Source organism: Erythrolamprus reginae, chromosome 1 (genome assembly GCF_031021105.1).
Source record: "Erythrolamprus reginae isolate rEryReg1 chromosome 1, rEryReg1.hap1, whole genome shotgun sequence".
NCBI lineage: Eukaryota > Metazoa > Chordata > Lepidosauria > Squamata > Dipsadidae > Erythrolamprus > Erythrolamprus reginae.
In genome coordinates this window covers 354410568-354433428 of record NC_091950.1, presented here as the reverse complement: position 1 = coordinate 354433428, position 22861 = coordinate 354410568, and the positions used below count along the sequence as shown (strand labels likewise).

The window sequence follows — 22861 nt, the reverse complement described above, 5'->3', positions numbered from 1 at the left end:
TATTACCAAAATGGTCAAAAACAATTGGACTAGAAATGGCATCAATTTCTGCTTCATCTGTAATGAGGCCAGAATAGAATATAGCATGTACATGGCACCCAGACATCTTCTGAAGACATTTTGAGAAGCATTTTTAATGGGGACCAAAAGGCGTATTGCATTTTAAAACTTTAGTAGTAATACTGTGTTCTGTGACCTGCTGCTCCTGTAATGTCATAGCCAGGCACAGCAGCAGCACTTAGTATCAAAAGTGAATTTCCTGGGACTCATTACCCAGCTCTCCAAACATAATAATAATAATAATAATAATAATAATCATCATCATCATCATCATCATCATCCTGCATTCTTCCAATTGTCATGGATGTGTGTATGTATGAGTGCACATGAACATAGGTGTTCAATCCTGAAATTGAGAGGAACTATTATTATTTTATATGAGGCCAGGATCTTTTTTTTATACTCTCCTTTGTCTGTTCTGCACAGAAAGAGAGAAATATTGGTGAGAAGTTGTTATACGTAAGAGCAGATATCCCTGAACTTGGCAACTTTAAGACTTGTGGTCTTCATCTTCCAGAATTCTCCAACCAACTTTGTAATTCTGGGAATTGCAGTCCACAAGTCTTAAAGTTGCCAAGTTTGAAGACCTCTGCATAAGACCTTGTGCACCTAGCATCTCCAAATCCTGAATTTCATTCAGAAGACTCATTTTCTTTTGACGAAAGCTGCCCTCTGAATCACCACCCCAAGAAGCATCTGGCAACGTTTGCCATTCTTGAGAGAAGGAAAATGTAAACATTCAGTTGGTCATAACAAATAATTTTTTTAATGAATTCAACTGAAGACAGAGAAGAACTCCAGTTAGATCTGACTGTACAAACAAAAAAAAAGGTGTCCGCAGTGCCATGAAAGCATCATTTACAAGTGTTTAAACTTGGGAATGGGGATAATGAACACAATCACAAAAGTAGCAATGAAAGAACAACAGAATAGAATCAAGTGGGTTGTGGAAATGAACAGCGAGAGGAAGTAAAAAATAATAATTATAATTTTATACACACACATACATATAAAACCTTCATTCTTTTCCAACTAGACTGATTTCATTTTACAAAATGGTACATTAAAATCTGTAAAAGCACGGCCATTCTTTTAAGTTCTTTCTTTCATAGCAGCAACCTTTCTTTAAACCACCTCCAGACCATTATTTTTGTTAATTTTAGTGCAAATATTCTAGGCCTGCATTACAAGAAAAGGAATAAGATGAGCTCCCCGGCAAGCTTCTCTGCCAACGAGAGATCTTACACAGACATTCAGAAAAGCGCTCCCAATTTAAATCATGCCTATCCAAACTTATTTCACCCTTTGTTGGGGAAAAAGAAATGCAAAAATTTTAGACTGTGTGGAAGAAAAAAAATAAAGATCTCTATGGATTTGTATATAAGATGGGGAAAACAAAATCACTGAAACAATTTTTTGTACTGATTTTCACACTGGTATACATACATTTAAGGTGAATGCATTTAAGATCACAGTCATATAAACAAAGAGAGAATCGGGCCTTTTGATCCCAAAGCATTCTTTCATTTTATACCATCAATTTACTGTGCTAAAGAAATTGCACTTTTTCTTACCAATATTTATTGGGACTACACTGTAGAATCTATACACATGCACAACATTTATCTGCTCACTGAGACAGACCAAATGTCTATTTTCAACACATAATTCTGGTTTTCCTACGTCAAAACAGCCACAAAAGAATCAGAACAGTATTAAAATCCAAGAGTGGGAAGGGAGCAGAATCATTTTTAGGATGGAAAAATAATCTTTTACTGAGAGAGAATTCTCTTGTTCTATCTTATAATTTGAAGAAGATTGAAAGTTCATTTTTAGAAACCATTTCTTGTACATTTTATATAAGAGAATCCCCCTCCCCCTTACATAGGTAGATAAATTTTGGAGCTTTTCCCAACCCTCCCAAATTTCTCCTAATCTTTATGGTTCTTATTAATCTTGTGAGATTTGTGGAGAAAAGACATAAAAACGCTTACTTCCTTCAGTTCTTCTGGCTTTGTTTTCTATAATTAGAAAATATCCATATACGTGTACAATTTGGTGTTCTTGCAGATTACCCCCCCCCCCTTTTTTTGCCATGATATTCTTTCCCTTTGTGTATGCCAAGAACAGTACTAGACAATCTATTCCATCAGCCTGGATATGGAATCACATCAACATTCTTTGTTGTCTTTTTAAAAAACCCACCAATTTACGCAAGCCAGTGGATATAATGGAAGGGCATCCTTTTTACTTTTGCTGTGGGAATTAAATCCTATTCTGCCTGCCCATTTTAGATCTTTCTGCCTGCAGAATGGATTTTTAATAAATTGGAATAAGACATGCACTAGGATTACACCGATATGCAAAAATGCCACCTAATGGAATGTTGAACGTGATTGTAAGAACCACTGTTTTTTTGAAAGAAACAGAAAGGAGTTAGAGATAAGTCTGTTTCATTCAGCAATTTGGGCAATTTAGAAAGGCCCTGGAAACTTTTGCCTGCAAAGCACATTATGACTGAGATACCAACCTTTTCTGAAAGCACTTGCCTAGTGTTTATTGCACAGATAAAGATACTTATGGCTTAATGAAACCCCCACCCTCAAGAAAACAATAATTCTCATGAATGAAAAGAGCATGTAACTGAGACTAGTAAACCATTTTTACAGACTAGATATTAGTGCAGATTTGAACAGAACAAAGAGAACCAAAATGAAGCACCAAAACAATTCATTGAAAAATTATACAAAGGGAAGGGGAGAAATTATTAACCCTTACCACATCTATTTTTATTTTTAAAAAAGAAAAAAAATCAAGATTTTAAAAATCAGTAGGAAAAAAAGAAAAAGATGTAAACATTATAAGTCTATGTAAAAAAAAAATCAAGAAATATATGCTATCATTTCATTCTCTTTTAAAATATTTGACCCTTTGATTAATTTCATTTTGGCATAAAAAATAGGAACAAGTTGTTTAATTAATGGTGGGCAGATTCACTGTAGCCGACACAAAAATGTTTGCTTGCCAATAAATAAGAAATAATGAGTGTTTTTATGATCGGGTGGAATACAGAAGCAGCATACTGCTAAGTTCAAATGAACTTAGTGAATGAATTAAATAAAACAATATAATAAGGATATTTTTTTAAAAAAATCCTTTGATACTGATATGACCATCTCATGTCCTGTTATATTACAAGTACTCAGCTGGATCACAAGCAAAATTCATTAAACCCGGTGACGACACCACCCCTTGCTGTGTCATCGAGTCAAAACAGGTTGAAATTAACAGAAGCTACAAAGCGAAGAGTTTCCTGGATTGTGTTCTAATGGAAATAAAAAGTCAAGTATAAACATTAGAACTAAGTATGGGTAGGAAGCAGGAATTTAAAGAGGGAGAAAATGCATTAGTGTTGGGAAACAAATAGACTTTTTCTCTGGAAAAGATGCTTCCCTCCCCCCAAAAATACTGCAAGAAAAGGAATTGCTTTCCATCAAGGCATGCATATAAGTCTTAAAGTAGCTGGGCAAAACATCACCAGATCAGAGACTTAAATATCGCAAGTTTGGTATAAATCCTATAGATTGTAAAAGGTTTGGATACAACCCATTCTACAAAACTTCTCAAGTTTTCTTTATTGCACAAACGCTGTTATTAGGACTTCACGCACAAGCGTGTTACTCACAGAACTATACCACAGAAAACTAGATCTGAGGTGTTATCACCACCAGCCGTGTGTAAGATGCCATCCTATATTGCTCTCAGGAGGCTAAGTAATTCCTACTACTACATCATCTTCAGCGAGTTGGGAGAATTATAAAACATAGGTCTCTGTCAGAAGCTTGTGGAGAGCCAAAGAGTTTGTGCCATGCGAACATTTTACAGCATCTACACCTGTAAGGCAGAAGGAAAAATGCAAATGTGCCATTTCAAGGGTATAAATGTGCACATTTAAAAAGATGGCAAAGAAAAGCTAAAACTGGAATAAAAGCTGGTGCAATTACCCAAAATATGGCAGTGTTCAGTCGGAACACATTAATGAACCAATTCTACAAGGTTGACCCAAACATATTAGCCTCAAAGACACCGCTTACTGCAAGAGCATAATGGCCTCATATACTTCAACCTGCTTTAAGTAACAAAATTGGATGAACCAAATATAAATCTACTTTTGCTAGGTTCCAGGAGCCATCATCCAACTAGCAAACCCAAACATGAAATGAGAAGCAAGCTAAAATTATCTGTAGAGATCTGACACTAGAACCAGAACCAATTATAGAAGTCTACATCTGTAGAGGCATCCCTTAAGACTGCTGTTCTTCCAGTCAAGCTTGAAACATTTTTCTACTTTCTAATTGATCTCAGCACCATCATGTCCTGCTTCATGGAATTAGAACAAAAGGATCACTACTCAGGTATTTTCTTTAATTCTCCCAGTTTTCTGGAGCAACACTTCTTGGAAAGCACATATTAGTTGCAGGTTTATCTGCAGAATGATGGCAAGGTCATAGATTCAACATGGAACTGAATACTTAACCCTGCTACTGGCACATTAATAAAATGAGAATTTTCATAGAATATTGTCCTCTTCTGCCAATAATCATTTAACGTCCAAGGTTGCAGGTCAAATTATTTAACTTTATATACCCTTTAGTTTTCCATTCATTCCTAAGGAGATGGAATTTGTGCTAAATGAACTATGGCAATTTGATTTCTGAAACACTAAGGCAGAAAAGCATTGGTCCCTTACTTCTGACATATTGAGCAATTCCTATTGCTTCTAGTGACAAGGAGATGCTGGCTTTGCCTTCCCATTAAGATCAGAATCCTCCTTAAAATATCAAACATGAGATGCTGAAGTCTGAAACTTGAACAACAAACATTCTTACCATGTGCATATAAAAGCAGTTTGCACACCCTTTTTTTCCTATAAAGCAAATGTTTGGCTTTTATTGCTATAAATAGAAATTTGATAGTGTTACGCAATGTCTAGGGCATGTTAAGTGATCAAATATACTACCAGTACTACCAGTAACCAGATTATTTTCCTCTCCTATGGCCAGCATAGGTAAAAATAGATAATGAAACTTCATCTGTCATTTCTGGGTTTGGAAGATGAGCAGAGTTTGTTTTGGATCTAGTCAATATTTGGGAAACCTCTAGGGAATCCCAGATTGCAAATTAGACTGGAATCCAAAAAATATCCTTGAAGAAGGCAAGCCACCATCATTGTCCAAGAAATGACAAATAAACATAGCCGTGAAATCACCAAGAATTGAGCTCCACTTGAATCAAACACTACCTTTACAGTACTCAAATTCCCTGGGATTCATTTAGATCCCGGTTCTGACTTTTCTTATATTAGGAATTAAAATCCCATAATCTAGATCAGTGATGGTGAACCTATGGCACAGGTGCCACAGGTGGCAAGTGGAGTCATATCTGCTGGCATGAAATCTGTTGCTCTAGCTCAGCTCCAACATGCAATGTGTGTGCTAGTCAGCTGATTTTTGTCTGGCACAGAGGCTCTGGGAGGGTGTTTTTGGCTTCCAGAGAGCCTCCAGAGGGATGGGGGAGGGCGTTTTTGCCCTCTCCCAGCTCCAGGGAAGCCTTTGGAACCTGAGGAGGGCGAAACATGACCCTACTGGGCCCACCAGGAGTTGGGAAACAGATCGTTTCTGCCCTCCAGAGGGCCTCCAGGGGGCAGGGGAAGCTGTTTTCGCCCTCCCAAGTCACTGAATTATGGGTGTGGGTACTTGTGCGTGCACGATAGCGCACGCCCATGCTTTTTCGGCACCCAAGGAAAAAAAGGTTCACCATCACTGATCTAGATCATTCTAAAAACTTTGTTAACTAGAAACTCTGATCAAATAGCCTAGTAATATATTCCTAACTATGGCTGTGATCCAGACGCATTAAAAATAATCAGGAGTGTGATCACTGATATCAATGAAAATCAACTTCGAATCAAGATGGCAGTTTCCCAGCTGTTAAGGCAAAGCTTGAAAGAGAGGCAAAGATGTTCACTGCAGGCTTGAAGAAGGTCCCGTCCAAACTCAAGAAGCTGATCTCTGAAGAGCATAACAGGGTAAAAAAATCTATCAGCTTCCTTGCTTAGCTCACTCACAGATCACATAAAAGAAACAGACCCAGACCCAGTCATTAATATTTACTATTAAATTGAGCTATATTGTGTGTTTTGTAAAGAATAAGTTTTAGAGTAAAACTGTTTCCTTCCAGATGAAAATGTAACTAACCTCTCTCTAATTTATCTGTGGGTAACCTTGCTAAAATCTGCACATTCTTTAAGTAGTTGCATCAATGCTTGGCACTACAGGGGGTGTACATAAGTGAAACATGCTGCCTTTTTCAGTAGTGAACACAGATTTTTTTTAAAAAAATCAGCCATATTTAGTTAAGAGTTGGAAATACCAAGTACAGCGGGAGGCAAAGTGCAGAATCCATTTTTCTTCAGTTGTCCCTAGGACCAGGAAAAGGACAAAAGGACTGATTTGGCCTGACACCATCAAATGGCAATGTGCATAACCCTGGCCAGGTCCTGATGATTGAAACTTAGCCAAAGGGGAAAATTTCTCCAAGGGAGCTTCTTGCATATTCTCCCTCAAATTAATCCCCTTTCCTGATCAGCCGCAAGAAGCATGGCAGCACTGGGCAAAGGCAACCGTCCACCACAACCTGGAAACTGGTAAACTTTGTTTGAGAAGCAGCACCAGCATGTGATTCAGGCCTACTTCAGAAGAAGCTGCATCGCACCCAAAGTGGGTGGCTGGCAGCCAAAAGGAAAGAAAACACAGGATCCTGCAACAGATTTGACAAACACTAATTACAGAAGACATCATGCCAGAAACAAAGGCTTAGTGGAAACCTACTCTGGCATGTCCCCAACCCTCTTGGCACCACTCCTGGCCCACTGACGAAGGTATGAGGCAGATACAGCCTTTGTAGACACAAACAGTGCACTGGTCTTTATTGTCTTCAAGGAGACTCTTCTGTTTTTGTTAACCAGTTTCCCCATCGCTTTCCCCATTCCCTAATGAAGACACTGGATGTGTAACTTTTGAGGAACCATTTGGACCTGTAATAAATTTCCCTTCTCCCCCAAAACTTCCACCATGTGCCAAAAGCCACCCATTACGGCAAACATTCCCAGGAGGCAGCTCTCAATATCAGCAGTGGTTCAGCAAGCCTTTAGAGTTTTCGAAATGTCATGGTATCCAACAAAAATCAAGAAAATGTTAAGGCCCAAATGAGATCAACTAACTGGAATGTACTACTTAGCGTAGGAGAAGGAGCCAGGTCAGACAGTCCATTCATCAGCCTAACAGGAAAACGGCTAGCAATTTATGGATGGTCACATCCACTGCCATAACTGGTGAAGGAGGGAAAACACCCTCACCATTGGGTCCTGGGATTTTGGCTGCTGCTTACCAACTCCAGACTGATATAGCTTTCATTTGTTCTAGTCTTCCTGTCTAAGGAAATATCTGAAGCAACATCATTTCCTTTCCTGGCTCTTGTTGGCCTTGTGCTCGAATGCCATTGTGCTGTCTCTGATCTTGAGGTGGGGCTTTCCCCGCCAACAGTAACTGGGTGGAGTGGTGGCTAAAGGGGTTACAACGCCAGTAGAGTTGGAGAGTTCAAGGAATCAGATGACTGATCCCCACTGCTGCTGCTCCTCCGGTGAGCTTTGGAACAGGATTCTGATGGGGAGAGTGGGGAATCCTGGTCCAGCACGCTGGGATAGGTGAAGACCAAGTTGGATGTTCCAGGGGTAACAGCGGGAGTCGAAGTCACCACAATAGGTGTGTTGAGTGGCTCTTCTCCATAAAACCCCCCAACAATGCTGATGGGCTTAATGACAGACCTCTGCCCTTTTTCGGGATTTGAAGAGGAAGAGGGGATGTCTTCCTCCACAGGCTCTTGCTTCACCACCACAGGACCACTCATTCCAGTCCTCAGGGCCTGGAGGTTATGAGGTGGAGGGGTTCGATGCCCCTCAGGGCTGATCTTGCACATGGGGCTATGGGCCATTAGCATGAATTTCAGCTTCTCTTTCTCTTTCTCTAGTTCAGCAATCTCCTTTTGCAGCACTGATTTCTCCTCCTCCAGCTCCTCTGTTTCCTGTAGATCCAAGATAAAGAGATGGTCATCAAGAAGAACAGCAACTAGCATTCCTAGAAGGGGTTTCAAGATAAACAGGCTTTACTTTTAGCAACTGTAGCATAGTATTTCTTGGCAGTAGTAAGGGGGGAAAACTTGGTCTGGGGTCCCCAAACGTGACAAATTTAAGATTTGTGGACTTCAGCTCCCAGAATTCTCCAGCCAGCATAGCTCTGAAGACCTCTGGACTAGGTTCTCTGAGTGATTCTGTTAACTGCCTAAGGATTTATGGCTGGCCATTTAAAGGTAGATAGAGATATGAAAGCAGGTTTGAAAGACCCAAAACACAAAATCTTTTCTGGAAAAAAAGTATTACTCTGATATTAATATTCCAAACGTAAGCTCAAGCACTAGATGTTGTCCATGTACATCTACTGGTTGTTTTGATAAATTTGAATCAACAGGTTTAAAAACTAGAATGATTGCACTTTAATGCTATCGTTTGCCTTACAAGTAAAGGTGCGACTCCAATTTACTTGTAACTGAGTACAGATGCATTATTGCAGAAAAAAATATGATCTGCAAAAAGATATATATGCAAAACAGTTTTGAGATAATTGTAATTCTTTTGCTACACTATAGTCATTTGCATTTTTGTTTTTGTTTTTTTTAAAAACACTTAGGTCATTTTTTAACACCTTTAAGTGTTTGCTCCATCTTATTTGTATGATTATCTGGTATAAGCAGAATGAGGAAAAGTGGGTAGATCACTATTCATACATATTCAAGCTTTATTACTTTACTCTTCTCCTTTTGTTAATAAATTCCTAGTACTGTCCCTATTCCCTAATAAAGGCATCAGATATGTAACTTCTGAAGAACCATTTAGCTCTATATTAAAGTTTTCTTTTCACCCCAAGTTTCCACCGTGAACCAAAAACCAGCCCAACTATCGCAAGGATTTTCAGGGGGCAGCTCTCAACAGTGGTTCAGCAAGCCTTTAGAGTTTTAGAAATATCATGATACTGAACAAAAATCAATAAAATGTCAGATCATCTTGTATCACATAGCCACAAAAAAATCAGTATATTATATACCCTATTTACAAAGTTATCCAGCTTCATTTGCAGAGGCCGGCCTATTTTAGCACTTGAGCAGGAGACCATTTACAAATTCCAAGACTAGAGGTTAGACTGGAAAGTCAAAAATCAAAAGATATCAATGGGAAACTACTTCAATATTGTTTTCAAGAAAACAATACTATTTGTCCATGAAGTCAGTGTATGTTGAGCTCAATTCAACAAGTCTTCATTTTATCTTACAAAAAACAAAGGAATTCAAGACTTTGAATTTCTATTGTACTGTTTGATTGTTGTAAGCCGCCCCGAGTCCTACAGGATTGGGCTGCATACAAGTCAAATAAATAAATAAAGGAGGAGATTTGTGCAAAATACATACTGCCTGGAGTTTCTCAGTCAGCTCTCGGCGCCTGTTACGGCATTTCGCTGCTGCTAGTTTGTTCCTTTCTCTTCTAATTCTTCTCTTCTCTTCTTCTTCAGGTGATAACTGTAGGCAAGCAAATGGACAAAACATTAGTTCAAGCTGGTAGTTTGAAGGATGAATCAATGAGAAATGTGATTCAACTGATGATCCATGGTTCAATTTTCATCTTTCATGCATAGTTCAACTGATTTATATTCTGCTTTCCCTTCAGCAGCTCAAGGAAATGTATCCACAACCCTCCCACCTACAGTTTTTCCCAGAATAACCACTTTGTAAGGTGATTTGAGTGGAGAATGTGTGATTGGCCCAAAGTCACCCAGTAAGCTTCTATGACTCAAGGTGAACTTGGATCTCCCCCAGTTCTTGTCCAACCTCTTAGCCTCAAATACTAGACTAGTCTGGAAGGTGATAGCAATTAGGGCCTGAGGACTGGTGAAGATAAACCAGTCACTTCAAAAGCTACCATGTTACTAGCTGAATAATGCAATTCTGGGCGTCAGAGCTGAGGCTCCCCCATATGGATCCAGGGGCTCTGAGAAAACATTCTTTTTCACATCAAGGTACTACCGGGGATTTGATATAATATAGCCCTGGAGCCACTGGGGAGAAAGGAAAAGCACTAGCAAGGTGGGGGAAGAGCACAGCAGTGGGGAAACCACAGGAAGGTTGGGCAAGAAAACAATGAATCTGCAATTAAGACTGAATGCAAAGATAGAAGTTTCTCGGTGGTTTTGCAATGTGGGTGGTTTGTGAAGTAAGAGCCTTGGAAGATGTTGCAAGTTTTTCTTTCCTTGGAAAAAAAAAAATCTGTGTGTTTCTTCTCTTGGGACAACAGTCTTTAACTGGAAGGTCAGAAGCCAAGGTCCAGGGGGCTGGACAAACTGGAATGACCCTAATCAAATCAAAAGGGCTGCCTTTCGATTCTTTCCTTTCCTACCTCTGACTTCTTGAGATAAGACCCTACATTTCCTGCATCATCAGGCAGCCCTTAAGCAATAGGAGATAAATGCCATGGAGGGAGTGTAGTGGGTTTAAATATGCCCACACACAACCTAAAGAGGAGAATTTGGAGGACTGTAGATAAATTAAGATTTCTAGTAACTTCTCTGCCCTCTCCTCCCACCTGTACATGTGGCAGAGATAACAGTTATCTCAAAACCACTTCAGCATCCTCACTGTAGTTAACCATCTGTTACAATGAAAAAGGAATTAAGCTACCCAAAAGTTTTCTTATTCTAATCAAGCATCTAATTCTAATCAACTTTTTTGAATCTAACGACAAACTGGAAATAAGAAATGTGACTCCAATGCAAAATACTTGAATGGCACCCATGCCCAGGGACTGGGTTTTATGCTATTCTCAGTTACATTGTTAACTCTCTGATCCATCTCCTTATGCCCGAATAGCCAACGTAAGGTCCAGCCACATTCACTGCAGATCAGCGTTTGGTAAGAAGGGAAGTCAAGATATGAAGATGGGTGCAGTGTTGCAATCAAAGGGGCGGAGCTTTGATTGCGACACTGCACCCATTTACTTGTGTTCCAGATTCTTTGAACTGCAGTATTCATAGCCATCAACTATACTGAGAATTATGTGAATTCAAAAACCAAAAGAAATCACACTAATCCTGAGCCTTAATGGCTTTAAAATGGGACTCTACCAATGAAGGAGAATACCACCATTTGTTGATTTGATTTCTATCTTACTTTTCATTCAAGAGCTCAAGGCGACACAGTGTTTTCTCATATTTTCCCCACTACAGACTGTTTATGACAGGGGTAGGCAAAATTGGCTCTTCTCTGACATGTGGACTTCAACTCCCAGAATTCCTGGGCTAGCATGATTGGCTCCGGAATTCTGGGAGTTGAAGTCCACAAGTGCCAACTTTGCCTACCCCTGGTTTATGAGATAGGCTGGGCTGAGAGGGAGCAACTGGCTCAAAGTAAGTACATAAGCTTCTGTGGCTGGGGGTTGACTAGAATATGAACTACCTTACGTCTTGTCCAACAACTCCATCGCTGCACCACATTGGCTCTCAATAATGACTAGCTGTAACAGTTAGGACAGTACTCACCAATCATGCTAAGCCTGGCCTTATTTTAAACATTGTTTAAATTTGCCATTGTGGCCTAGTTTCTGTACATATCCTTATGCCATAATGGGTGGGTTTGCACAACACACTAAAACCAGAGGCATAGAAACCACATTATGCCACAGTATAATGAGTAATGTGTTACCTTCAAGTTCAGATATATATTTATCTCTAAATTAGTTGCTCAGGAAGAGCAGGAGATTGCTATTACCTCTTGCCTACTTATGGATTATCCAGAGGAATACAGTTGGCTACTGTGGGAAGGACTGCTTGGCATGCTCTGGGCATTTCTGGGGAACAGTCCTTATATTCTTTGGATGGAACTACCCATTAGAGAGAAATACAGGGCTACTGCCTTAACTAGCAGCCTCATATTATATTTCCATCTCCGTAGTTATATAAATCTCCAAATACAAAAAGATTTTTAATAAGTTAAATACTAGTCCAATAACATTTAACAATATTTGGTGAATGTTGACATGCACCAATAAGCCTGGCTTTAGTAATCCATTTAGAAATTTCCAAGCTTACATTTTATTCAGAATTCCTGATAATTATTCAGCAATACAAGATTCTTGGATACATTTTCCTTGAGAAGTTACTGCATAGATGTCCACAAGACAACAAAGAATGACATTTTGTATTATCTTAAGCCTTATACGTTAGTTACAACCAACAATTTATTTGCAATGAAAACGAGATAGTGAACCTTTCCAATGCTTTTGGAATCCACACATTCCAGTGAAATTATCACTAAAGGAGACACTATTAAAACATTAATATAAATGAAAACTTAAGCAGGGGCATCATATCAGATTGGGCTGGAAAATCCTGGGAGCAATGCAAGGCCTCACAAAATATAATTTAGCTTATTGAAAGCTGTCAGTCCTGATTGGCGACAACTTTCAATCTTAACTCTACAAATCTTCCCAGCTTTGTTATTCACAATTCCTTCACTGGAAAATCCTGGGAACAATGCAAGGTCTCAAAAAATATAAGCTAGCTAAGCTATGGTTTGTAGAGACTTTCTTATACTGAAGTCACTATTCCTTCAAGCTAGATTCAGGCAATGTATAAATCTATTGTCAGTTACCACCAACATTTGAAGCACAGACCTAGAAATGCTACATTCAATATCAAGTCCATTCCACTAGTTGTTTTAAACAGTGGAGCTACCTGCTCATCTCTTCTCCTCCTGCCCACGGTGGTCCCAATGGTTTTAATGACACCAGGCCTTTGTAAGGCTGTGTGTCCAGTAACTGAAGACAGGTTGGGCAATGCGTGGCTGTAGGGATGCGAGCGAGAGTAGGCACTTGGCATGGAGGTTATCACGGTGGGCTGAACCATCCACTGTAGGTCTTGGCTGGTGGTTATTGCGTTGAGAGTAGGAATAAATGTGTTGCTCGATCCTGGCATATCGACCCGGAATTTCTAGAAGACAGAAAGAGAGAGAAGTCAGCAGCCTATTTAAATGAAAATATAGGATGGTAAGGAACTCCAGGACCGCCTTCTGCCGCACGAGTCCCAGCGACCGGTGAGATCCCACAGAGTTGGCCTCCTTAGGGTCCCGTCAGCCAAATGTTGGTTGATGGGACCTTGGGGTAGAACCTTCTCTGTGGGAGCCCCGGCCCTCTGGAATCATCTCCCCTCCAGACATTCGCACTACCCCCTCCCTCCTTGCCTTCCGAAAGAACTTAAAAACTCATCTTTGCCACCAGGCTTGGGACTTTTAGATGTTCCCGTGACCACTGAATGCCTTAAGTATGATTGCTGAATGTTTGGTTAATAAGTTATTTTTTGGTTAATCTTCTCTTTTAATTGTCTTTAAATTATAGTATTAATTGGATCATATTATTGTTCTGTTTTTTATACATGCTGTGAGCTGCTCCGAGTCCTCGGAGAGGGGCGACATACAAATCCAATTAAATAAATAAATAAACACATGCATTGTTTTTCCACCAATTGAAAATCATGTGCATCTAAATACAGAGGTCTTCAAACTTAGCAACTTTAAGACTTGTGGACTTCCACTCCCAGAATTCTGGCTGGCTGGAGAATTAAGTCTACAAGTCTTAAAAGTTGCCGTGTTTGGGGATCCCTGATCTAATTCATCTGAGCATCCTTGCTGAAAGCAGTTATACGTGATCTGGAATAGAGGACTCTGAAAAATACTTTTAACTGGAGATGCCAGGGATTAATTCAGGATCTTAAGAGCCATCATGACGCAGTGGTTAGAATGCAGTACTGTAGGCTACTTCTGCCAACAATTTGACAGTTCGAGTGTCATCAGCTCAAGATTGACTCAGTCTTCTATCCTTCTGAGATCAGTAAAATGAGAAACCCAGATTGTTGGGGGATATATATTCCATCTAACAGGGGCGGCATGCAAATCTAATAAATAATAATAATAAATACTATTGCTTTTAATATCCAAATAAAATGCTTTGTATAACTAGAAGAATAATTAGCAAATCCTTCATTCTTGAGGATCAACAATATTATAAGAAATCTGGTAATATTTCCATCAGATAGCAGATATTTCCATATTACTACATGATTTCAGCATAATTGTGAGCATTTGTTTTATACTAGTTAATTGAAAAGATGATAGTATGCTTTTTTGTTCTGAGCTCGGTTTTCATCTTAGTGCTTGCTAATTTAAGCAATACTTTCCCATATAAGTAGACCTAATTTTTCTTCAGCACATTCTTATCCGGACAAATACAGTTTCTAGACTGTGAGAACAAGCTTCTGAAAAAGTCTAATGATATTTCATGCAATCTTCACTTTTGCAATGATCCTGGAAATGTGACTTACAACCCATTCTCAAGCTTACAACCATTGTGCCATCCCCCTGTACCATTCCAATTGTTATATAGGAGTAATGGTTTAATAATTGGAGAAGATGTAATTTATCCTTCCAAACATTGCTGTGGTTCATTGTTCCAATTAATCCTAAAGTATTAGGAAGAACATCTATTATCTATCTATTCTGTCACACCCTGAAGAACTGACCTATCTGCTGGAGCAAGCTTTTTATGATCCCAGTATTGAATTAAATACTATAGGATATGAATACATATAGTTTATTTTCTATTAATATAAATAAGCATTTTTGGGTGGATTTTATTTTGTATGAATCTTTTTAAAGGTTCAGAACTTAAATTTGCAAGGCAAACAATATAGCATAAATCTGTAGACCCATTCAATATTACATACTTCTATTTCTCATTCTATACATTGGAGCAGCCAATGATTTGTTTAAAACAATCCAGAAATGAGAGAAGACGGTTAAACTGAAAAACGCCTTTGGTTCCTCTTTAGCATTCGGCAGAATACTTCACTAACAGCAGAATTCTCATAGCATGAATAAATATGGCTATGTTATTAAATAAGTTGTTGCTGCCAATTTAAAGAAATCTTTTTTTATTACTCAGATCTGACTTTTTAACATAATACAAAGACATAAATGGTTGGGAATAGGCCAGGGGTGAAATTCAGCAGGTTCTGACAGGTTCTGCAGAACCGGTAACGGAAATTTTGAATAGTTCGGCGAACCGGCAAATACCACCCCTGGCTGGTCCCAGAGAGGGTGGGAATGAAGATTTTGCAATATTCTTGCCTCCAGGAGTGGGAGGGGAATGGGGATTGTGCAGTATCCTTCCCCTTCCATGCCCACCAAGCCATGACGGAGTGGCTGTGGGTTTTGCCTCCCAAGGACAACTCCATCTGTCCGTCCATTACCCTGGGGGGAAAGTACTGACCCCCTCAGAGAGGGTCTGCAACTTGGGCGTCCTCCTCGATCCACAGCTCACATTAGAGAACCATCTTTCAGCTGTGGCGAGGGGGTGTTTGCCCAAGTTCGCCTGGGGAACCAGTTGCAGCCCTATTTGGACCAGCAGTCACAGCTCACAGTCACTCATGCCCTCATCACCTCGAGGCTCGACTACTGTAATGCTCTCTACATGGGGCTACCTTTGAAGAGTGTTTGGAAACTTCAGATTGTGCAGAATGCAGCTGAAAGAGCAATCATGGGCTTCCCTAAGTATGCCCATGTTACTCCAACACTCTGCAGTCTGCATTGGCTGCCGATCAGTTTCCAGTCACAATTCAAAATATTGGTTATGACCTATAAAGCCCTTCATGGCATCGGACCAGGATATCTGCGAGACCGTCTTCTGCCGCACGAATCCCAGCGACCGGTTAGGTCCCACAGAGTTGGCCTTCTCCAGGTCCCATCGACTAAACATTGTCACCTGGCGGGACCCAGGGGAAGAGCCTTCTCTGTGGTGGCTCTGACCCTCTGGAACCAGCTCCCCCCAGAGATCAGGATTGCCCCCACCCTCCTTGCCTTTCGTAAACTTCTTAAAACCCACCTCTGCCATCAGGCATGGGGGAATTGAAACATCTCCCCTTTGCCCATGTAGTTTTTGTGTATGATTCGATTGTGTGTTGTTTTTTTATATATTGGGGTTTCTTTTTTGGACCTTTTAATCTAAAACTGTAATTTAGATTTTTAAATATTAGATTTGTTACTATGTACTGTTCTTCACCATTGTTGTGAGCCGCCCCGAGTCTGCGGAGAGGGGCGGCATATAAATCCAATAAATCTAATCTAATCTAATCCATGCTCACAGAACCAATAGGGAAACAATTTGAATTTCATCCCTAGGATAGACTGCACTCGTTGGATTGACTGAAGCCTCCAGGTAAGTTGGTGTTTGAAGATAGTGTTGCAGAAAACTGGAAAACATGAAAGCAAAGGCTTGTGTGGTGTGGTTAGTATAGATAAGAAGACTGAAGGGTTCAAATGTTTCTATCTGGGGGAAAACCCACTGAGCATTTCCAGTTTGACAAGGGATTGGGTAAACAAAAGTTGCAAATTGTTATCCTTACATTTGAAGCACATTATTGACTTTAAAAAAGAGATTATTTATGGAATGCATACATATTCCATATGGTTTCGTCAAGAGGAAGGGGAAAAAAATCAATCCTGGAGTATTTGTTTGAAAAGTTATTAATACAAGTTTGTGAATTTTGTTTGTAGAAACAGAATAATAAAGCACAAGCAAGTTATCCAGAGAGTGAGACTTAACTTTAAAAAAAACCCTAAGCAAACAAATAGACATTTCTGTGCATAAAGAGCAAATCAATTAAGAATACTCTTGGCAAAAAAAAATTAATACTATAGTAAGTTAGTGAAAGAAACTAAATGCTAAATAACTTCAATTACTGTTAGGAACAGAAGCTAAGAATACTTTCAGCACTGTGTTATTTACTGCAGTATTCAGGTTTGCTTGAAATATGAAAGAAGATTGTAGAAAACATGATAACTTAATTATTTTTATTTATTTATCAGGTATCTATCCTGGTTTTTAAATCAGGAACTCAAGTCAGTATATTTATCTCCTTGTAACTAAGGATAGAGTAGAAGCTTAGCCTCTCTGCTTCTTATCCAATATCCTACAGATACTCAGTGCAAAACTAGGAGTAAGAAGTTGCAAATTAGTAAAAAAAAAGTAAAGAGTAAAAAGTTGCAAGTAAGAAAAATTTGTATGTTGTAGACATACAAAAAGATTACTAGGAAGATGACTGTATCCAGGAACTACAACTGGACAGATTAGTTTCATTGAACGTGAATCATTATAAAGTGATAGGCTTTAAAAGAAATACTGTACTATTTAGAATTACACGGCTTGTTTATAAATGTTTATATGATCTTGTAAAGTAAATCTTTGGGAGAAAATCAAATGCAAGATTGTTTATTTATTTTGGGAAGGAATTAAATATGTGGGAAGATGTGAGTTTATTTGCAAATAAAGAGATAATTTTTTTCACTGGCCTTTACAGCTAACAATTTGTGTTGCAAATAAGATTTTAGGTGTGAAGATAATATTAAAAATAAACTGCAGTTCAAATACGTGGGTTGTTTACAGATTACTAATCTACTAAATGAAATTCATAGGTTATTTGTGCTTGTAGAAAGATATATCTTTATCTTAAAAGCCAAGGAGAACTCAAACAGATGAAAAAGCTGGGTACAATAGCACAAGCTACAGAACCAACAGGTTAATCCTGTAGTAAAAATCAAATAGCGGACAAATTAGTTCAATTGAAAGAATATGAATAAGGATATTTTGAGAAAATATTTTTCTTTATCTACTTTGCCAAAGTGTACTTTTAACATATTGACATCTGATATTTCATCAGCTTTTGAAGTTTATCAGAGAATACAGCAAAATTTTAAAGAAACAAGATCATTATAGAGCATGATTTTAAAAAACCATCCTAAACAAATTTATAGAATAAACCGGAACTATATTTGCTCATAATATAAAAATTGATAAAAGTAAAATTGAAACTATTGTTGGAATGTATCATCCACAAAATGAAGTAAAGACGTTTTAGATGATTACACATTTATTCAAAGTCATAGCAAATATGACCAGTTTTATAACTGCTATTGCAAGAAGTGGAGTTTCAGTGGTTAAATATACAAGATAAGGCCTCTGCAGAGCTTAAATATTTAACTAAATTGCTAATACTGAGATATTATAATGTTGATAAAACAATTTCGATTTCAGATGATGCTATAGCTGCTGGGTTGGAAGTAGGTTTACTTAGGTTTACTTCAAAATAATTGTAGTAATATCCAAGAAAGGGGTGGTGGTATTCTACTTACTATTTCAAAACTTATTATACCCAAGTGGCATACTGTTAAAATGATGTTTAAAAAGTAAAAGTAAAATCAGATTAGTCATATGGCAAATCAGCAGCCCAAATTTTCACAGACATTTAAAGTAAAAAGAAGCACTGCAAAAATGTACTGAAAAATTGAGAAGAGAAAAACCAAGATCATATTGAAGGAAAGCAAATACATTACCACTTTTGGGAGTTAAGAAAAATGATTGGTGAAAACTTGCTCAAGTAATAGGAAAGTGCAAAAGTCTCTCAGTGGGCATACTAGTGATAATGTGGTTTATAGGAAAGATCTGCAGCTAGCAAACTAGAACTAACTAGCTTTTTGAAAACAGGCAGCCTGAGAAATACTGAAAATGCAGTAAAATGTTGCAACCAACCAAACAAATTAGAATTTTTTAAAACTACTGATAACATGTGGTGGAAGAGGGATTACACAAACAGAAGGAGGAAGCAAGTCAAATAAATCAGAGAGACACAGGGATTCAATGACTTCTGAATAATGGATTATTCAAGTACCGGTATATTGTGTATATTATTGTAGCAGTTTGATGACACCTGTGTTATTAGTAGCAGATAAATCACAGGTGTCAAACTCGCCATGTCACGTTGCTGTATAGTGATGTTTTTCCCCTTCGCAGAGTTGGGGTGGGCTTGGCCTGCGCATCATGCATTTGGCCCGCAGGCTGCCAGTTTTACACCCCTGCTTTAAATGAACAAATTGAGGCAGCAGTATTATTAAAAGGCAAGGTTTTGTTCTTACCCCAAAAATAATATCATCACATCATTCTTTGGATCTGGCTTTTTAAATACCGTATTTAAAAAACGAAGATATTGCTTTCATATGCCAGGACAGCTATAATGTATGGTTTTGCTATGACTGACAAATGGGTCTTTTGCATGACAGAGCCCACCTCCTCAAAAAAAAGGCCAATCAAGGAAGAAATACCGTTTTTGCTGTGACAAGGCGGATTAACTTAGTAAAGTCATGGTAGCTCAGTATTAGAATTCAATATTGCAGGCTAACTCACAGCTCAATCCAGGAGTTTGATTCTGATTAGCTCAAGGTTGACACAGCCTTCCATCCTTCCAAGATCAGTAAAATGAAGACCAAGATTGTTAGAGACAATATGCTACCCTGTTTCCCCCGAAAATAAGACGTTCCCCAAAAATAAGGAATGTCATAGGTTTGGCAGAATTTGCTAATTAATATAAGGCACCCCCCCCACCCCGAAAATAAGGCGTAGTCAAGTTTACATACGGTACAGTGGAAAAACATACGGTACCATTCAAAGCTGTTCATAGCAGTACTGTAATAATGTGGCATCCCCTGCTGGCCCCTTCTATCGCTTTGTACCGTCCATTACAGCAGACACAGTCTGCTGCTGTCTCACCGCCATTACAGTCTCCACTACAGTGCATAGACTGTAGTTCCTCTGGTGGCCAGAAGCTGCAATAGCGGGAGTATATTGTGGCACCATATAAGTGCCGTCGTTTGTGTGTGTGGGTGCCATACTGATAGGTACCGTACTGTAATCAGTGTACCGTACGGTACACTTTCTTTGGGAGTGTCAGCTTTTCTGCCTGTGAGTTTGTCTTATTTGAGAAATATAAGGCACCCCCCGAAAATAAGACGTAGCACAACTTTTGGAGCAAAAATTAATATAAGACAGTGTCTTATTTTCGGGGAAACACAGTAGTTCTGTAGATTAGAGAGATCTGTAAAGCACTATGAAGCGGTATATAAGTCTAAATGATACTGCAATTCCTAAAATGGAATTTTGGAGCTTTGCAAATCCATACTAAACATCGCAAAATCGTCAATTGAATTCAATGGCATTTATCCCAGGTGAATAGAGGAAAGACTGTCAATGCAGTCTTCAGGTAGAAATTCTGGGTGTTGCTACAGAATATTACTAAGTCCATAAATGCCAATGTTGACATTTTTTGCATTCCTGCCTGCAGGTTTTTTTAAGATGGTTTAAAAACAAAAACAAAACAAAACAAAACCCAGAAGGTTCACACTTCAAACTAAAGCAATAAAAGAAAAAAATTCTTTAATTTTGGTCTTCCACTTTTGTAACCACATATATCCAAAAGATATGGTCTTCTGGAGTCTTCGTACAAATTTGGGGAAGTGGGAAATATATAATCACTTACATTCCCACTCTTTACAAAAAATCTTTTTCTATGCTTAGGAAGAAGCAACTCAGATCTGCACCTACTCTGGGCCTCCATAGTTAAGAGTAGCTAGGATGCTTGCTAGGATAAATTCCATGTCAGAATAAGATTCTGATTCAGAAAGATTCAGATTCAGGAAGAATGAATAAATTGTTCATTGCATAGAGTTAAGGAACTAATTAAGAATTGAAGACCATATGAGAAATAAAATTAAATATGTCATAGTTTAAACTCAGTCTCTTCCAGGCATGAATATACATTTAGACCAGAGATGGGTTCCTGCCAATTCAGACCGGTTCTATAGAACAGGTAGCGGGAATTTTCCCCCACTCACTGAACCGGCAGCAATCGCAGGCTGGCCATGCCCCCAAACTGGCTCTCTCAGCGGCACCATAGGCAGGCGCCATCTTGTTTTTGGCTTCTGTGCATGTGGAGCTGTTTATTGTTTCTGCACAGAACCTGAGTTTTCGTGGCACTGTGTGCAACACGCGGCGAGGGAGGAAGTGAATCAGCGGCTAGGTAAGTTAGAACCCATCCCTGATTCAGACACATGCATGCACAATAAAATACAATTAAGGAAACAAAGGAAGAAACAGCTCTGAACAATTCACATATATAAATTCATTCACACGCATCTTTTAATCTGCCTTTAGTTCCACATTTCCATAGATGGCTATTTCTCAATCCTCATTTGAAAGCTGGGCCTGCAGAAGCCAGCTGAGAGATAGTGATCCCTTCTTCTCCTGATAGAACAGGGGTCCCCAAACTTGGCAACTTTAAGACTTGTGGACTTTAACTCCCAGAAAGCTGGAAGCCCACAAGTCTTAAAGTTGCCAAGTTTGAAGACCTCTGTGATAGAAGATGAAAAAAGTAGGGATATAGCTAATTGGGCACCTGCCTTTTCAGAAGCTGGTCTAAGAGTGTGGGGTGATTGTTTTTGGTTGATTGCTTAGAGCTTGGGTTACCTGGGTTTTGATGGGTTCTGTCTAGTCTAGGTCAGTGATGGCGAACCTATGGCACGGGTGCCACAAGTGGCCCGCAGAGCCATATCTTTTGGCTCCGAGTCCTCGGAGAGGGGTGGCATACAAATCTAATAAATTAAATTAAAATTGAATATCTGCTGGCACACTAACTGTTGCCCTAGCTCAGCTCCAACATACATGTGTGTGGCAGCCAGCTGATTTTTGGCTCGCATAGAGGCTCTGGGAGAGTGTTTTTGGCTTCCAGGGAGCCTCTGGGGGGATGGGGGAGGTCATGTTTACCCTTCCCCAGCTTCACGGAAGCCTTTGGAGCCTGGGGAGGGTGAAACACTAGCCTACTGGGCCTACCAGAAGTTGGGAAACAGGCCATTTCCGGCCTCCAGAGGATCTCCGGAGGGCAGGGGGAAGCTGTTTTCGCCCTCCCAGACATTGAATTATGGGTGTGGGCCATCGTGCACGCACAATAGTGAGTGCACACACTTTTTTGGCACCCAAGGAAAAAAAGGTTTTCCATCACTGGTCTAGGTCAATGTTTCTCAACCTTAGCAAATTTAAGATGGATAGATTTCAACTCCCAGAATTCTGAAATTGTAGTCCACGCAGTTTAAACTTGCCAAAGTTAAGAAACCACAGAGTTTCTTGAGCCGCTCCGAGTCTTCGGAGAGGGGAGGCATACAAATATAAATAATAATAATAATAATAATTATTATTATTATTATTATTATTATTATTATTATTATTATTATCATACACTGTTCTAGATTGACTGCTTTATTAACTCTTTCTTATCTAAATCCCAGGGAGCACTTTTCTCTTCTTCATTACAATTTTACTCTGTTACCTGTGTGATCATTCATGAAATACGGAGGAGTAGGTGAGGAAAAAGTTGTGTTTTCTAACAAGTCATCCCAGAGAATTCCAGGTGTAACTCAATCATATTCTACTCAATTGTTTGTGTTCCTAGAATATCAAATACTAACTCAAAAGACAAGGCTGACTCATAGAATGACAAAGCTTCATCAGTCTTTAAGGAAACACTGGTATGAGGTAAGGAATATCCCTGGCTCTTTAGAAGGCAAAAAGTAGGCCGATCTTAAGCAAACCATGTCATATTTAAAACTAAAAAGTTTATGTTGCTGGAAGAATCTGAATGACATTGAGCTTGCAATTTAAGTAGGACTAAGCCTACTGAGGGAGGAAACTATTAGAAAATCACAAGTTTGT

The 22861-nt window shown here is 39.0% G+C and overlaps 1 protein-coding gene across 3 annotated transcripts in view; it reads right to left on the bottom strand.

The window, feature by feature from the left end:
* Positions 1-803: 803 nt before the first annotated feature.
* The window catches only part of FOSL2 (FOS like 2, AP-1 transcription factor subunit), a 36496-nt gene continuing 14438 nt past the window's right edge, over positions 804-22861 (bottom strand). For all 3 annotated transcript variants that reach the window (XM_070734289.1, XM_070734291.1, XM_070734292.1), the window contains exons 2-4: positions 12954-13208; positions 9640-9747; positions 804-8202 (exon numbers count right to left, since the gene is read on the bottom strand). In XM_070734289.1, coding sequence (XP_070590390.1) covers positions 7693-8202; positions 9640-9747; positions 12954-13208 — 873 coding nt within the window. In that variant the 3' untranslated portion in view covers positions 804-7692. The remainder of the gene's footprint in view (positions 8203-9639; positions 9748-12953; positions 13209-22861) is intronic.